The sequence below is a fragment of the Elephas maximus genome, chromosome 13 (genome assembly GCF_024166365.1).
Source record: "Elephas maximus indicus isolate mEleMax1 chromosome 13, mEleMax1 primary haplotype, whole genome shotgun sequence".
Classification (NCBI taxonomy): Eukaryota; Metazoa; Chordata; class Mammalia; order Proboscidea; family Elephantidae; genus Elephas; species Elephas maximus.
Window position 1 is genome coordinate 65474737 of NC_064831.1, and position 18566 is coordinate 65493302.

Consider the following 18566-nt stretch of genomic DNA (forward strand, 5'->3'; position numbering starts at 1 on the left):
CAACTTTTACATTTGACAAGAGTTAAAAAAGAAAATCTGGTAGCTTACGTATAGACAAAAACATGGGCAAAGCGAAGGTGATATTAAAAAAAAATGAAAACAGCTATAGTTTCATCCCAGTATTGGTAGACAGACCATAATACTTCCCCAATATGCTGATAATATTTGAAGATTAAACCCTACATATAGAAAACTTAAGACTTTTTTATTTTGTTTATTTGTTTAAGCAGCAAAGAACAATACAGCCCCGCTTCTGTGGGGGAAACGTGAATGGCTGAAACCAGGCATGTCGAATTCACAAATGCCAAAGGAAGCTTTTCCTGGTGCGTATGTATATAGGTGGGTCATACAGAGAAGCTCACGGTAAGACAGCTGAAGTTCACTGGAGACAGCGCTGCGCTTCGAACCGGAAGAGAGGGGTTTGAGTACCAGCACCACTGAAAGCCCCTGAACGTCATCTCTACCTCTTAAAAGATAATTATCTTAAGCAAAACAATGCTGTACTTGCTTTATGGGCTGCTGTGAGGAATAAATGATTTCTGTACATTCTTCGGAGCCCCGGTGGCACAGTGGTTAAGAGCTTCACTGTTAACGAAAAACGCTGGCAGTTCAAATCTACCAACGGCTCCTTGGAAACGCTATGAGGCAGTTCTACTCTGTCCTATAGGGTCGCTATGTGTCAATCGACTTGATGGCAACAGGTTTTTGGTTTTTTTATACATTCTTCAGCAAACATACTTTGAACCTTCAGAATGTACATTAAGGATGCAGAGAAGATCGAATCCCTGCCTCATGGTGCATAGTAGTTCCTCTTCCTTCTTGGATACCCTACAATTCAAAAATTGCTTAGAACTAAACAGCAAATTCCTGAATGAGAGAGAGCCTCAACCCATGCTAAACAAAGACGTGCCACATGGCAACAGACAGTAAATGATGCTGAATGAAGGAACAAACTGTATTTCTGCTTAGGATCTTAAAAATCTTGCTCTCAGTTGACAACGACATGAAAAGCAAAGGAACTGATACATAATAATCACCTCACTCCCTGGAGGAACAGACACTTCAGAGAAACACCCAGAAACATTTGGAGGAGGAAGAAAAATGACACTTCACATTACTATCATTCCAGGGCAGGGCTCAGTAGCATTCTGCTGCTCACAGAAAATCCCTCCATCTCTGAACACCCCCACAAGGGCTGTGGAAAAGAGTGCATTTTATCCTCCGTGATGGTTATGCTGCAAAATAATTGTTTTAGACTAAAGTTTTTCCATTTATGAAGTCAATCACTGAAGTATTTGGGAACACATAATTAAACAAATACTAAACGTGTTAAGCAAAGATTTATCTTTAACTTAAAAGTTAAACTTGCAGGAGTCCCTAGTTGGTGCAAACGGTAACGCGCTCACTGCTAACTGCCTGAAGTCTATCCAGAGTCCCCTTGGAATAAAGTCCCCCCTGGTGATCTTGGCACTCTTGACACTTTGGGCCAAATAATACTTTGTTGTGGGGGGCTATCCTATGCATTGTAGAATACTTCTCTGGCCTCTACCTAGTCGTGACAAGCAAATGTCTCTAGACACTGACAAATGTTCCTTGGGGGTAAAACCACCCTGGTTGAGAACCACTGAGATAAAACAATGGAATCAGAATTTTTTCACAAAGATTGTTAAAATAAGAAATGGAACAGGATACAAACTGTCATTCTTTGCACTGTAAATATGAATCATTTTTAGATCATCAGATGACCTTTCAAAGTTTTATCTGGGAAAAAAAAAAAAGATCAGTATGTCTAAAGATAATCTACAACCTAGAAAGAAAAAATAAGCCAATGAACCAGAGGATGGTGCAAAAAGTGATAATGGGATGAAATAAGCTACAGATAGCTTCTCTATTACTATTGCTACAGAGTAATAGTCTTAATTTTTCTCTCCAGTCTTATCTGGAAAAAAATTGTTTCTTATAGCGCAGAGGGCAAAAATATTACTGTCACTACAAGAATACTGTTATACTATTTATTGAGCAAATTTGTAACTACAAGGATTATACTTTACTTAAATTAAGCAGGTCTCCCAAACGTTCATTGAGGAAAGAACAAAACAGACTCAGACTCAGAAATAAAATGCCTGGAGCCACAAAGGAAGCTGCAGATTCCTGAGGTCTACCTACTCATCATTATCACCTCCCAAAAGGCCCAGGTTCCACTTGCAAATCCTTCTGTTTAGAAAAAGGCCCGGTTTGCAGTAATTTTAAATACTGGGATTTCAGCACTTAATACCATAATCCTAAACTACATAGGGTAGACTGCAGTCTTTTTATAAAATGTTATTGTTTTTAATTATAAAAGAAGCATACGGTCATTGTAGAGATTCTAAGGAGTACCAGGATGGTGCAAATGCTTAATGCACTCAGCTGCTAACCAAAAGGGTAGTGGTTGGAGTCTACCCAGCAGCAGCCGGAAGAAAGGCCTGGTGATCTCCACGGAACACAATTCTACTCTGACTCACATGAGGGTGCCGTGAGTCGGAAGTAACTTGATGGCTGCTGTTTTTTTGTTTTTTTAAGCTAAAAAGCCTATTTTTAAAAAGATAAAATAGTCATGCAATAATGAGGTATATAAAAACATATGTAAAGGTAAAGAAACTAGACAGCCTCAACACCAAATTAGCCAGTTGTTCAAGTAATTAATAGATTAATGTCCCCAGACATTTCAGTCCTAATGTCATAGGTGGCTCTCTTTAGAACCTACCTACCAATTCTGGGAATAAATTCTGGTTTCTGAATAATCCCATAAGTTTAGTTTGATCTGTGCCACCTGTGCTGGATTAAAAAATAAATAAATAAGAACTGTGTGTGTGTGTGTGTGTGTGTGTGTGTGTGTGTGTGTGTGTGTGTGACAGAGAGAGGTGTCTGGCATCTCAGAGGAAATTGGTACCTACAGCAGAAACCGCCTTTGCCAGAGAATGGAATGCTTTTCTCTGAAGCAGAAACCAAAGCAACTGTCCCTTCTAATCTACTGTTCTGGTCTCATCATTTTCTAGTCTGAGCCTCAGAGATAACCAATTCTTAATAAACGCTTCCCATGGATTCTGGAGCTTTTCGGCACTCCCCTATCCCTGACCCCACAATCTACAATACCATCTCTGTTAGGTTCTTAAGAGGCCTTTCTTAAAATCAGATTTGAAAAATGCTGATTCCAGCAGGCACAAGCCCCCCAAAGTAACTATTCTAGTGGCTGGGAGAATCTGGGAGGCGCAAAGGTTAAGCACTCAATTACTAGCCAAAAAGCTGGCGGGTCGAACCCACCTAGAGGTGCCTCAAAAGACAGGCCTAGGGATCTGCTACTGAAAGGTCACAGCCTTGAACACTCTCTGGAGCACATTTCTACTCTGCACACATGGGGTCTACATGAGTCAGAATCTACTCAATGGAAACTAACAACAGTCCAGTGACTAGGAAGGGCAACCAAGGAGCTGTTGTGTAGAGGAATGTACAGGGGGAAAGTGTTATAGTTATAAATTTGGACAAAGAGAATGCCTCTGATTATGCAAGCTATCAAGGCAGGATGGCAGAACAGAAAGGGTGAAATGACTGAAATTGCACTGGAGGTTTTAGTATGTGAACAAATAATCAGGATTACAGGCAACTTCAAATCTTAGCACTGTATTGGACCAATCATTCAGATAGAAAATGGAATTTTATATTTAGAAAACAAAGCTGAAACACCCAACGCTACCAGGTCTTTTCCAAGACAATAAAGGCCCAACTCAGAAAATGAGACTCAAAACTACCGACCAACAATGAGTTTTAACTTTTAAAAGCAGTTCAGGTCAGGAGTGGTGCACTGGGTGGTCCAAATGGTTACGTTCTTGACTACTAGCCAAAAGGTTGGTGGTTCAAACCCGGAGACACCTTGGAAGACAAGTCTGGCAACCTGCTTCTGAAAGATCACAGCCTTGAAAATCCTATGGAGTGCAGCTCTACTCTGAAGCACATGGGGTCATCACGACTTGGAACAGATTTAACAACAACAGTTTCAAATTAAACAGTTTTGCTCCTTTGTAAAAGAGGGTCTATCTAACTTTTCAATTCATTAATAAGTACCAGAGCTAAGATTCCTGCAAGGAAAGTACCGGGTTCCTTCATATTCACAAAACTAAAGTCCAAGACCCTTGAAAAGCTCAGAAATTTTACCCATTGCCATTGAATCAATTCCGACTCATAGCAACTCTACAGGACAGAGTAGAATTGGCCCGTTGAGTTTCCAAGGAGAGCCTAGTAGATTCGAACTGCTGATCTTTTGGTTAGCAGCCGTAGCACTTAACCACTATGCCACCAGGGTTTCCTCAGAAGTTTTAGGAGACTAAAATTCTCACATCTAAATGGGATTTTACCTAATTTTTAGTTATTGGCAATAATGAAAATAATGACAACTCTTCACCTTCTCTCCTTTTCCTCTCTGGAAGACCTCAATTTAACATTATGAATCATTTGGTCCTTTGACGCATGGTTACTTCCGGGGGGACAGATGACATTTAGCACAGGACATGTGAGGCTGTGGGAAAAGGGAAGTTCTTGGCTGCAAGAAGTAGGACAAAACCCCTGCCCTTGGGAAAAGTGCCAAAAATCTCTAAAGTCCACTGTAGGGCAGTTAAGTTTTTAGCTTTAAAAGATTCCATTATAAGAATACAAACCATGGCATGGAATTAGAATAGGTTTTTGAAAGCTACCCTATACAGATGCAAGATGAGTATTTTTTTAGCACTCCTAAGAGTCCATGCTAGGTATCTATCCCCAGGGTAAATATTTGTTCCCCTTGAGATTGGTTTAAGCTAACTTTGCTCTAAAATTTTTCACTTTTCAAAAAAAAAAGGAATTCACAATAGCTAACTTTACTAACGGCTTACTATGTTAGCACTGGACCAAGTGCTCTATAAACATTAGTTTACTAATCCTCACAACAAGACTATAAACCCTAACATTAACTCTAAAGAGAATTTCTTTCAGAGGCTTTAAAAATAAATCTTAGTAAATTAGTGTCACAGTTAAGGAAACAAAATCATTAATTATTTTTAGAAATTTTTTTCCTCTGTGTGAGAAGCACTATATGAGTTATTAAAACCACTTCGGGTTTAAAATAAAAATATGAATAACGTATGAATACTCTAGAAAACTACTCTATTTCCCTATCAATCGCTACTGTGATATACATGCACCATCAAAGACCCTAGAACGTTCAAATTACTAAATTCAAATGTCCTCAGAGCTCTAGTTAAGAGACTTCACTTTATGATTTATTTCAAGGACAAAGTTCTCTTCACCATTTATATTCAAAAAGACAAAAATGTAACCCAAGGAGCCTTACCAAATTTCCTCTGGATTACACAGATATAGAACAGTAGGATAAAATACTCTGACTACTCCCTAGGGTCAAATTAGTTATAATCTAGCATATTCAATGAAATTACCCATTTCAGGTCAAGTTACATATGTGAATGCATGTTTTGGAAAAGTGAAATAAAAAATTAATTAGTAACAATGAGAATGAAGGTTAGTACTGCTGTGTAGCAACTACCCTTCACACTGCCAAATTCATAACTTCTATTTACACACTAACATATCAAAACCAGAATGTATTAGTGACACAAAAAATCTCGATTTTATTTTACAGTTTGGAGAGATAATATTCTTCATATGTGGCTGCAAGAATACTTATTTCTCTGGTGCAAAATAAAAAGAAGATACAAAGAAAATAAAATTCTGATGGTGACCACACCTCAAAATGGAGAGCTGCCAACACTATCATAAAGAATACTCTTCTCAAGAGTAATTTCATCACAATTTCTTGCATGGATTGTATGATGTGCATCTGCTGGCAACACATGGTTTTGGGTAAAGGTCTTCCAATTTTTCCCCCTTCTGCATCTTTCAAATCATACTTTAAGAAGCACCACCAAAAGCAAACACATATATCAATACTCAGACACACAAAATTAGCTATTGTATACTACCCACTTAGACATCTAAGTAAATTGGCTAATTGCTTCATGGGAAATAATGTCCTATATAGAGGTCCATCAGCAGTGGAGGCAGGATGACCTAGACAATGGCAAACACGTGGGCAATTTCTTTTTTGCAGTCTGGGTTTTCTTGTTTGCAAAATGAGGGTACTATCTCTAATCTTGTGAGGATTAACTGTATGTGAAATGCCCAGAGCTTGACTGGAGGCAAGCGCCCAGAAAACAGTTACTGTTATTCATGTATGCTCCTTAAGGGCGGAGCACATGTTTTCTTGTAAGCCAATTGCAGGCTCTATAATTATTGAGAACTGAAAACTATAAAGTGAAGAAACATCAAAGTCATGAAACCAAGGCCATGAAACACTTCATATACAATCTATCGAATGGGAATCTAATTTGCTCTGTAAACTTTCACCTGAAGCACAATTAAAAAAAAAAAAATCAATGTTACAAATGAGGATTTAATGTATCAGCTCAATGCAAGCACAGACAGGAAATGAGACTATGAAGTAACAATGATGACTCGCTAAAAAAATAACAAATCATATATGAAAGTGAGCAATGTCCTTAAAAATTAGCCACTATGAGTAATCGACTCGACAGCAGTGGTGGGCTATGAGGCATGTGGGCTCTTAAAAGCTTGTGAGTGGCCATCTAAGATGCATCAATTGGTCTCAACCCACCTGAAGCAAAGGAGAATAAAGAACACCAAAGACACAAGGAAAATATTAGCCCAAGAGACAAGGGCCACATAAACCAGAGACTCCACCAGCCTGAGATCAGAAGAACTAGATGGTGCCCAGCTACCACCAATGACAACTGTCACAGGGAACACAACAGAGAGTCCCTGACAGCAGAAAAGTGTGGTGCAGAATTAAAAAGACCAGACCAGACTTAATGGTCTGACTGAGACTAGAGGAACCCCAGAAGACATGGCCCCTGGACTCTCTGTTAACTAAGAACTAAAACAGTTCCCGAAGCCAATTCTTCAAAGATGAGACTAGACTATAAAACATAAAATAATACTCATGAAAAGTATGCTTCTTAATTCAAGTGGATATACAAGACTAAATGGGCGGTTCCTGTCCGGAGGTGGAATGAGAAGGCAGGAAGGGATAGGAGCTGGTTGAACGGACACGGGAAACCTGGGGTGAAAAGGGGGCGTGTGCCATCACATTATAGGGATTGGAACTAGGGTCACATAACAATATGTGTATAAATTTTTGTATGAGAAATTAACTTTAGCTGTAAACTTTCACCTAAAGCACAACTAAAAAAAATAAATTAGTCACTACAAGAGATGATGCTGCCTTTGCACAAATTACATGCAAAACCACTCTTCATTCCTCAAGTATTTCCAGAATGCCCATTAAGTGCCAGTCATTATGTGAGGCAATGTGCAATGTCCTCTTAACTAGAACACAGTCTCAGTCCTCACGGAGCTTACAGTCATGTAATTCCACAAGGAAGTGTAAACGTTCAGCTGTGATAAGTGCCATCAAGGGCAGGTACATGGTTCTCTCAGAGCCAGTGGCAAGGGATCTAACCTAGATGGTGAGAACAAGGAAGGGCCTCCTGAGGAAGTAACTGCTGAGAGCCGGAAGATGATAAGGTAGTTAACAGTGGGAGATATTTCCAGAGGGAAACCACTTGTGTCAAGACCCTACAGAAGGAGGGAACACGGCAAGAATGCAGGACCTAGAGGTCAGTAAGCCTGGAGCAGAGATGAAGTGTGCAAATTAGCTAGGGTACTGGGCGGCCTAAGGACCTAGACGTTACAGACCATATTAAAGAGTTGAAACTTGATCCCAAGAGCAACTGAAAGCCCTGAAGATTTTATGAATGCTCAGGTTTAGGGGAAGATGCAATCAGGTTTGTGATCTGCAATTTGACTCTGGCTTCTTGAATAAGAGCTAAAGGTTTCTGACTTGCATAACTGGATGGAAGGAGGTATCATTCAGGAGGAAATCTGCCCCAGAAAAGTCTTTAAAGCCCAAAGAGGACTTAACTGCATTTCACTTTGCCTGAAACTGTGTTAACCCAGTTTGATCCCCTATCTTACCTATGAAATGGGGCTCCAACAGATTTGTTTTTTTTGCTACTTCCCGAAATCAAATTGATTTTTAAAAGTACAAGGATTTTCCAACATAGAAGATACTTCAAAGATTCTGCCACAGTTTTGAAATCGATTACAAATGAGTTCCAAAACTGGTTTGAGCAATGGGACAACATTATGGAATGAGTGTGTCATTTCCCATTACAGCTACTTCAATGAGGTTAACATGCATTTGCTCCTGTTAAATATTTTAAAGAAACCTTAACCGTTAAGAGTACTCTTCCTTATGTGATATTAAACTAAAAGATGAGAACATCAGGCATTACCATAACTATTCTGCTTTCATGTTCGTGTTTCAGTGTTTCAACATTTTGAGATGTATATAGGAAACTTAGCATTTTGTAGAAAACAAAAGGTATGATTGAAAAAATAACATATAATCTCTTGACCTTAACATATAAACATTTTACTATTTCTATCCGGTCCTCTTTACTGTCCATTGCGTTCATTCTAATGTAAAAAAAAAAAAAAATAACACACCTGTATGTATACAAACTATATACAGAATAAAATTATTACCATTACCGATGCTTCAATATTCACTTTCCCTGGTTTCATTTTTTAATTTGCAACCTAATGGCGCTTTCATAGTAGGCATACTGCTGCCTTTAAGTCTAGAAACATAGAAACTTCAAATCTGACTAACCCAAGGAAAAAGAGATGAAAGAGATTTCCTCCTTTAAAATCAACATAACACATCTCACCTTAGTACTGAGGTATTGCACTAATTCTGACAGGATGGGCTCCAAGGCCATCTGCTTGCATTAGGCCCTCTTTTTAGTGTTTCATTAACACTCAACTGCAGTTACCAGGATGTTACCACTTCTTGTACGCAGCAGAATTCTATTTTTTTTTCCCATGCTGATTTTATCTCAAGGCATCAAAAGACAAGACTGTGATCTGAGGCCAACATGAAAAATGTCATCTCCACAAATGAGGAGAAAAGTCAAGGGATTTTTTTTTTTTAATCAGGTTTTAAGCCTATGAGCCAATATTATTTTGTAAACCTAAATTGTCTCCACGCTAGAGATTATGGTAAAAAATGTGGTCCTTGGAAACAAGGGCTGGACAGCTTTAAATGTTCACCTTTTTCTTTTTTCAGGTCTTAAAAAAAAAACGGAATCAGACTATAGCTATATCTGAGCATAGCTAAGGCTGGGTATGGGCAGTACCAAGGAAGATACAGCGAAAAGCCTTCAAGGTTCCCAATCTGACCCAGCCGACTTTCCTGTCTTCCTCAGATGGAGTGATCTGTGTCTCCAGAGCTGGAATGTGGGGGAGGGAAAGTCATAATGGCCTCTGCCTTCTCCCTTCCCCAAGCCCCAAACTGATACCGCAAACCACTTCCTACTGGGGATTGAAGATCATAAGCTTTAAGGGACAATGGAACTCAATGGAGGCTTCAGAAAGATGGAGGCAGTCAGAAGAGATTGGGGTAGGGAGTGAGGGCGAGGGGATGCGCTCAGACTGGGATGGGTGAGTAGGGACGCCAAGGCCAGGGACTTCGGCAGCATGAGAAGGCCTGGTCTGCATATTCCAAGACAACCCTGCCACAGCCCTTTGAGAAGCTTGCGGGGCTCCTGTGAAAACCCAGGGCATCTATGCACCCAGTGCCTATCACACTCGCCCAAATCTGGGGCTTTTCCTGCCCTTAAAAAACCACAACCCCTCACAGAAAGCAGCAATACATTTATGGGCTTTGAAAGGGCCGCCGGGGCAAGTGTGTGTTCTGCAAACGCGGAGGTGGAGGGGAGGGAAAAAGAGACCCCCCAATTCGAGGAACTTTAATTAAACCCGGCACAGTGAGGGGCAAAATAAGACCTATAAGCCTCGGGGATAAAAGAGGCAAGGGGCAGGGTCCAGCGGCGCCCCCCCGTCTCGGGGGACGACGACCCTGGGCGCGGCCGCCGGGCGGGGGAGGGGGAGAGGCCGCCCAGCTGCCCGGCGCTGGAGCGGGGACGCTGCGGGGCCTGGGCGCGGGGTGCGGGGCGCTGGAACGGGGACGCTGCGGGGCGTGGGGCGCTGGAGCGGGGACGCTGCGGGGCCTGGGCTCGGGGCGCGGGGCGCTGGAACGGGGACGCTGCGGGGCCTGGGCGCGGGGTGCGGGGCGCTGGAGCGGGGACGCTGCGGGGCGCGGGGCGCTGAAGCGGGGACGCTGCGGGGCCTGGGCGCGGGGTGCGGGGCGCGGAGCGCTGGAACGGGGACGCTTAGGGGCCTGGGCGCGGGGTGCGGGGCGCTGGAGCGGGGACGCTGCGGGGCCTGGGCGCGGGGCCTGGGCGCGGGGCGCGGCCCGGGAGCGCGGCCTGGGGAGGAGGCAGAAGCTGGCCTAGGCCTCGGGGGCCCGACACACCCACCGCAGCCGCCGCGGCCCCGCTTACCTGCTCCTCCTCCGGGGTCAGCTCCGGCGCCATGTCGGGCCGGGGCGCGGTCGCGGGCTCCATCCCGCCGCCGCCCCGCGGACACAGTCGCCCGGGAGCCGGGGAGCCCGGACTGTGGCCTCCGCTTCCGCGTCCCGCGCTCAGCAGCCCGAGGCCGGCTCGCGCATGGTCCGGCCGGCGGGGCCCGGCGCCCGCGGCGGCCGCAGACCCGCTCCCGTCTGCGCACAAAACCCTCTCCGAACTGCGGCTCCCTTCTGGGCGGAAATCCTTTTTTATTTTCTTCTCTCTTTCCCTCACACTCTCCCTCCTCTCCCGGAAAAAAAAAAAAAATGCAGGCGAGGAGCTAACAGCCAACCGGGATTAGAAACGGAGCTATTAAATAAAGAAGTTTTCAAGGCCGGAGCCAAAGGACGGCGTGGAAACTTCCCGAAAGCCACCGGCCTTCTCGGTTCTCCGGCGCCCGCAGACGTGACGGAGCCTCCAGGCCGCCGCTCGGGCCGTGCTCGGGCTGCGGGCCCCGGCGACCTGCGCGGCCGCCTCTCCGCCTCGTTCCTCAAAAGCGGCGGCGGGGAGAGGGAGGGAAGGAGGGAGGGAACGAGGAGAAGGCGCCCCCCTGCCGGCTCAGGGCCAAAGCTGCGGCCGCCCAAGCCCTCCGCGGCTCCATTGAGAAACTGAGCGTCTCATTCACAAACAGGCGGCGAGGAGGGCCCGGCAGAGCGAGGACGTCGTCCGGGAGGGGGAGACAGAGAGGGGCCCGCGGGGCGGGGGGCACAGGGGAGGGGAGAGGAGGGGGAGACGGAGAGGGGCCCTGGGGGGCGGAGCGGGCGGGGGGAAGAGGAAGAGGAGACAGAGAGGGGCCCCCGGAGGGGGTACAGGGGAGGAGAGAGGAGGGGGAGACGGAGAGGGGCCCTCGGGGGGGATACAGGGGAGGGGAGAGGAGGGGGAGACGGAGAGGGGCCCTCGGGGGGGGTACAGGGGAGGAGAGAGGAGGGGGAGACGGAGAGGGGCCCTGGGGGGGGATACAGGGGAGGGGAGAGGAAGGGGAGACGGAGAGGGGCCTTCGGGGGGGGTACAGGGGAGGAGAGAGGAGGGGGAGACGGAGAGGGGCCCCCAGAGGGCGGTACAGGGGAGGAGAGAGGAGCCCGCGGGGTGGGGGAGACGGAGGAGGGGTGGCTGCGGAGCTGTACAGAAGGAGACTCCGGGCTGCAGGAGGGAGAAAAGGGAAGAAAAGAGTGTGGTTTTCCTAAGAGGTTAAACTAAGCTCCTTGTAGGAAGAAGAGTTTGAAAACTGTCTGAAGGGCAAATCGGCTAGGTTTGATTTGCGGCAACCACCTATATGTTGAGGGGACACAATGCTCGTCTGTTTCCATGCCACTTGCTGACTAAAAGCTCCTGGAAAGGTTGCCTGCGAGGTCTAGGATGCTCAGGTGGAAAGGAGAGGCAGCTAATCGCGGCTCCATCTCGCTCTCTCTCCTTGCCAGCTGTATCCTGTAATCCATCAGCAGTTTAGCTAATTTTAGTCCTTCGCAAAAACAACATCCGATTGTGAACCTCATTCAGGAATCACGAAGCCTTTGAAAGCCTTTGATTTGCACTCAGGCAAGCGCAGCAAAGAGGTTGGGGGTTTTACTGGGTTCAAGATACACAGTTTTGGGATCAGTTGGGGAGACACAGGGAAGACAGGGCTGAGTCTGGGATGTTTTTGCATCATTTCAGGCCAAAGATAAATATTCCAAAAGCAGTCCAATGAACAAGCGAGTGCCGCAGTTGGTCCCAAGGCTTGAAACCACCCAGCACTGCTATCTCAGGTCTTGGGTCTCTGGAGCCCAATGAGAGAGACCCAAAGGGGAGGGATCTTCAGACAACTGAGGGTGCTCTTAGTTCTGATGCTCATTCTAGTACAGTACTTTAAAAGCAACCCCTGACTTCCCTTCATTTCTGCAATTATGCAGAAGGCCTTCAGGTTGCCCTGGGTGAACTGCGAATCAGTGAGAAAAGAAACCCCTGGTGCTTGGATCCGGTATTTTATCCTTTTTTTTAATCAATAAAGCTGACTCTGGTTGAGTTCATCACCACCTGCAGGAGTTACAGTTTCAGTATTGCAAACAGACTCTCATTTAGAAGCCAGTTTATTGAATAAAGTATACTTATATGCTAAGCATTGGGTTATGCACTGGGGTTGCAACAATGAAGATGACCATGTTCTCTTCCATATACATGTAAGGGTATGGAATGACCCCTGACCTATATATCACCAGTGAAAAAAAGCAAGATTTGGAACAGTGTGCATAATATGCTGTCATGTGTATAAAGAAAAAAATGAATATTTATAAACTTATTTATACATAGAAGAGCTTTGGAAGGATACAACACAAATAGTGGTTGCCTCCCAAGGGGGAACTGGTTGTCTGGGAAACATAAGTGAGAAGGAGACTCATCCCTCTATAGTCTTTTGTACAATTTTTTTTTTTTTACTTTTTATTGAAGCATAACATACCTACCAAAAAGTGCAAATATAATAAATATATACCTTGATAAATTTTCATGAACTGAACACACCCCTGTAATCAGCACCCAGATCAAGAAATAGAATGTTTTCAATTTGCCAAAGTCCTCCTCATCCCCCCAACCCTCCTCAAAGGTAACCACCATCTTGGTTTCTAAAAGCATAGAATAGTTTGACGTGTGTGTATTTTAAATACAAAATTTTAAGACTTTGAATGTGGATGAATAATCTTTAAAAAAAAAAAATTTTTTTTTTTTTTTTAATTTTAACTTAAGGAAATACAGTTTTTCTCCTTAAGTAGGCAAGCAAATGGCTCTAGAACTAAGCTGGAGTAAGAAATGGCAGAACCTGAGTAGTGCAAACCACTGAGTGGGGTACAGGAAAGGATAGGGAATGTCTCAAAGTATAACTGACACTTTTACATATTTTTGCCCAATGATCGATCCTCAGGACACCAAGGGAGAGTGACTTATCCAAAAGCACACAGCTAATTAATTAGTATTGAGCTAGAACTTGAACCCAGGCATTCTCTTAGCCCAAGGATCAGTAAGGAGAACTAATAAAGGGAGAGGTTTATTGAGTAAGCCAGGAGAGAGAACTCAAGTGTTTTCAGAGGCACAGCTGTGTGTGGGCGTGTGGGTGTGTAAGGGAACAATTTTCCGGAACTGTTGCCTATCACAGCCCTAACAGGACAATGCTTGGAAGTTTCTGAGCAAAGACATGGGTAACAAAACTAAGTCCAAGGCAAAACTGGCTGGCTGGATCCACTCTGAGAGACAAATTTTAGGAGAACCAGAGAACAAAGGAAGCCCCCTGGCTTGCCCTTAACTGCAGTCTGGAGCCAATGAAATCCAGCATGGTACTGTCATCCTACTCAGTGGAATCTTAGAGCCTGAAGCAGTTTGTAGTAACCCCAACCGTTTTTTTTAGTTTGTAGTGGAAACAACAACATAATGCTCCATCAATAGGAAGCCTCAGTAAGTTAGAGCACGTGTGTACACTGAAATAAGTTGACACTGAATGTGTCTTTACCATCTGCCAAACGCTCTTCTAAATGACTTTCAACCCTTTCATCTCACCATAACAGTTTGATATAGGTGAAATCATGATCCTAATTTTACCAAAAATAAATTAGGTAGTTCCACACGCACTGACAGGGCCTCCTTGCATTTTTGAATGCTTAGCTGCAGACAATACATCTTTATTAAATGAACGTGAACAGTAAGGGCCACAATCCGAAAGTGGAAAATAAACTACAAAGACGGAACCCCAGGGTGGAGAGGTATCATGAGTTGTACTTTTGTTTTTGCATTTTCTTTGTTTCTTTTTTTTGCTTTTAAAGCACAGGTTTCAGGTCTCTGTCTAGAAAGTTTATCCTCCCCTTCCCCCCACCTCTTTCACTAGAAAAGTCTGACTCATCCTTAAGGTCTCAGCTCAAAAGTCACTTCCTCAGCAAGATCTTCCTTGACTACTCACCAAGCTGAATTAGGCCCCCTGTTACTCTCGCTTGCAGCACCCTCTTGTTTTTATAAGAGGATCAGAATTTATAACTGTGTACTTGTTTCTACGTCCACCAGCTTAGTGTCTGTCTGCCTTACGAGACTGTAAGCTCTAGGAAGGCAAGGACCACATAGTTGTGTTGGCCCCTGTACCTCAGTGTTTAGAGCCTAGCACATAAGAGGCAGGCACTTAAAAAATGTGTTGAATCAATGAAGACAGCCACTTAACGCATAGGCCTCTATCTTACCATGAGACCTCCTCTCGCTGCCTTTTTTGTATTTGTTCAGCACTAAGAATAAAGTGTGGAAGAATAAAGATACTTCCACACTGTGACTGTGGTGATTTTATAACCTTTCCTCCAAAACACTGTCACTTCTAAAACCCAAAGCTTCTCTCAGGCGTTGCTACAAAATATATACTGCCTGTGAAACAGATGTGTGTTGTACTGTAGACATGCATTGGCTATAAAAGATTCCCCCCGCCCAAAACAGAAATTCTTACTGCCATTTTTCTAAAAGAGAAACAGCAAATAAGGTCATACTGCTAATCACCGTCTAGGGTGAGAAATTTTTTTGTTTACTCATAGGCCAAATCTATCATCACTAGGATGGCTGAAGGTGAACTCTGCAGGGAAGGTGGAAAATCTTAACCCCACAGAGATTATAATTCCCCCATTATCCAATATTCTAGGGAACATTCTTATTACTAGTCTCTGCTTCAATTTATTTTTTAAATATGTAATCTGGTTCTTTGCTCACACAAAAACAATTTTCTCATCTGACACCCCTATCCACCACTCTCAGATCACAGGTTAATATCGCTCACTGTTGTACATAACTTCTGTACCTGGTAGCTGTGTCTAGAATGTACCTAACACTCTGAATTATACTTATTTGCTTCCTTGTGAGTAAAAATGGCATGGAGGCTGCGTCTGACCTTCTCTAACTTCAGTAGGGTGGGAGAGAATCACCACCAGCCTGAGGCAGATTCCTATGAAGCTGAGGTCAGACATACCTCCTCTCTCCAACTTTTTTACCAATTCTGACACAAACCAACCCTCCCACTGTATTCTCTACTTCTCTGTTGGGCTCAATAATTCATTGCAATGGCCCTACAGAACTCACAGACAACACTCATGATTATGGGGTTTATCAGGGAAGTAATAGGTTACAATTCAGGATCAAAAATGACCGAGGATACAGTTCTTCAATCAGGACATCTTCTCAGCCGTGCCGTCAACCCCTCAGCCTGGCCTCTGCCTTGCTAGGGCAGGTGTCACTAAACTCTTTAGCTCCACCAATAAGTGCCCAGGGGCACCCCACTCTGCCAATAAGCCAAGGCCCGAAGGTGATCAGCTCTACTCACTTCATGGGTCCATAAGCCTGGCTCTGCCAAGTGCCCGAGGCACCCCACTCCACCAGTAAACCTCTTGCTCCAACACACTCAGTTTTCTCGCTCCGTGGGAGGGGAAGTCCTGCTCATCTCCTGGTTCTATTGCCTCTGCTACTGCTGTTTCCCTACCACTGCTTCTAGCTGTCTCTCGCCATCTCTGGTGTTACAGCTCTGTCTCTTGTGTCTAGGAGAGTCTCAGTGCAGGGATCCCAAGTCAAAAGGGCGCTCTACTACCATCTCTTCTCCTTGGTCGTAGTTAGGTCCCCCTCTGCTCTGGGACTGGCTCTCTTTTAAGCTTAGTGGGATGGCAAAACTGACCAATCCCCAGGTTCCATATACCTGATTTGCATGGTTCCACCCCCCACTCTCCCCACTGGTTCATGCATCTTATCTGGATTCTTAGCAGGCTATACAATCCCTTTGGTGGGACATAAACACCTCATTTGCATAGTCCCACCCAACCATGATATGGGAGTCACAAAGACTAATGGTTAGAAGGGCCATATTAATTCACTGTAATGGCGTTGTGCATCTCTCCCACTAGACCATGTGCTCCTTGAGGGCAGGGACTAGGTCTTATTCATTGTTCTCTCTTCAGAACTTAGCACCATATACAGTACACAGTAGGTGCTGCTCAATCAATGTTTGCTGAATGAACACATTGGTCCTTTTCTATCAGTCGAGGTCTAATTCTTGCCAAAGAATACCAAACAGGGTTGGATATCTTGGATACTTAGTTGCTTGAGAGAAAACATTCAATATAAGAGAGAGGTACCATCTGAGTTACATTGCTCTCACTCACTTTGACTTATCTGTGTCAAGGGGGAGACCAGAGCAGAATGGATAAATTAAGTCCACAGAACTTTATTTGAGCCAGTTTCAACTTCCTCTCTTATAAAAGCTCCAGTTAAAGTTGCCAGTGAGAAGCAAATCTGACAAATTTGAGTTCTGTCTTTCATCTCCCCAGCCCGACTGCAGAGAAAACCTGACCGCCAAAAGCAGAGGAGCAGACAGAAGGCTTGAAAGCTTGCCAGCCTGTTGGGAGAGAGGGAGGAAGTTTGCTACAAATGCTAATGGGTCTGCGTAAGGCCCTACGGAGAAGGGCTCTCTAGGTTTCAAAATTTGCCTCTTAGGATTCCTCAATGTCCCTCAAAATGGGGAGATGGGCTAGGACCAATTGTGAGGCAGTTAGTTTGACCCTTGCTCACTTCCCAGTTTCCCAGCCTGCCTCTGGCCATTTTTCTGCTGCTTCAAAAAGAGCGAAACAGACATAAAAATCAACCTTAAAAAAAAAATCACCATCTCTTGGAATGTATGTGAGAAACAAACGCACACATTCTGCATTAGGGAACTCTGACTCCTTCCTCAGACGTCTACTGCCTGAGGCTGCTCCTAATTCACCGGGCCCGCTGCCCGCCTCCCCAGCTCTCCCACGCCTTCTGCACCTCTGCCTTGTCACTGGATGGTGGACCCTCTCAGGGAGTGAGTCACAACCAAGGCCCAAGACCAAACTTCGCAGCTGTTAGTGGAGGAAAAAAATAAAACTAATCTGGCTCTTCTTTGATGTAAAACTAGTTAACCAGTTGCCACCACGTCGGTTCCAATTCACAGCGGCCTCACGTGTGTCGGAGTGTAACTGCTCTGCAGGGTTTTCAATGGCGGGTTTCTTCAGACTAGATCACCAGGCCTTTCTTCTAAGGCATGTCTGGGTAGACTCAAACCTCCAGCTTTCTGGTTAGCAGCCGAGCGTGTTAACATCTGCACCACCCAAGGACTCCTTCTTTAATGTAAAGACAGAGCATAATCACAGAATCCCAAGACACGTAGGACTCAAAATTCAGCTCATCTTACCAAAGAAAGCAGTCATACTCAGGCTAAAATCTCAAGGCTTTTATCTACTTTTCCTGCGCTATCTATCAGAAAACATAAAACGAAAGACCACATTTGCTTACAAACAATATTGTGTGGCCTTTTACTCATTTCCTTATTAGAAAGGAAGTCTGTAGCTAGGAAGATCATCTCTTTCTCTCCTCCAATGTATGTGGTGAAAAGTTTCTAGACTATTCCTTTTAGTTGCATTCACAGAACTAAAAACAGTTCTTGTTCTTAGAAGTCAGCAGCACGTCCAACCACCTGTTAGCAGCCAGTCACACACCTCCGTTCAGCCAGCCTTCTCTCCAGGGTCCCTTCTCTGTGCAGGGGGAGGGGAGGTCACCTCTAGGCTGCATTCTCATCCCAGCTCATCATTTCTTCTTCGTTCGCTAAACATTTACTGATGCAGCAAGTGCCAGGCACTGGGGATCTAAAGATGATTAAGACCAAGTCCTTGACCTCAGAGAGCCTGCAACCTAATAGACAATGCATAGTACAGAATTTAACCTTGCCCAAAAGAGATCTGGACCCCTGGTGGCGCAGTGGTTAAGAGCTATGTTTAAGAGCAAAAGGTCAGCTACTAACCAAAAAGATCAGCAGTTTAAATTGACCAGCCACTCCTCGGAAACCCTACATGACGGTTACTCTGTTCTATAGGGTCACTGTGAGTCAGAATCAGTGAGATCAAATATTATAATCAACCATGAGCTTTAGCTCTGTGAGATGGGGAGGGCACAAAGATGAGAGGAGCTAATTCTGCCTGAGAGGCAAAAATTCAAACAGGT

At 44.5% G+C, this 18566-nt stretch overlaps 1 protein-coding gene across 2 annotated transcripts in view; it reads right to left on the minus strand.

Moving 5' to 3' along the window:
* Nucleotides 1-10866, minus strand: part of PTPN9 (protein tyrosine phosphatase non-receptor type 9) — a 93525-nt gene extending 82659 nt beyond the window's left edge. The window contains exon 1 of one of the 2 annotated variants that reach the window (XM_049852662.1): nucleotides 10512-10671. In XM_049852662.1, coding sequence (XP_049708619.1) covers nucleotides 10512-10574 — 63 coding nt within the window. In that variant the 5' untranslated portion in view covers nucleotides 10575-10671. Of the gene's footprint in view, nucleotides 1-10511 lie in introns of both variants that reach the window. The other variant, XM_049852663.1, reaches the window with a different exon arrangement.
* Nucleotides 10867-18566: the final 7700 nt, after the last annotated feature.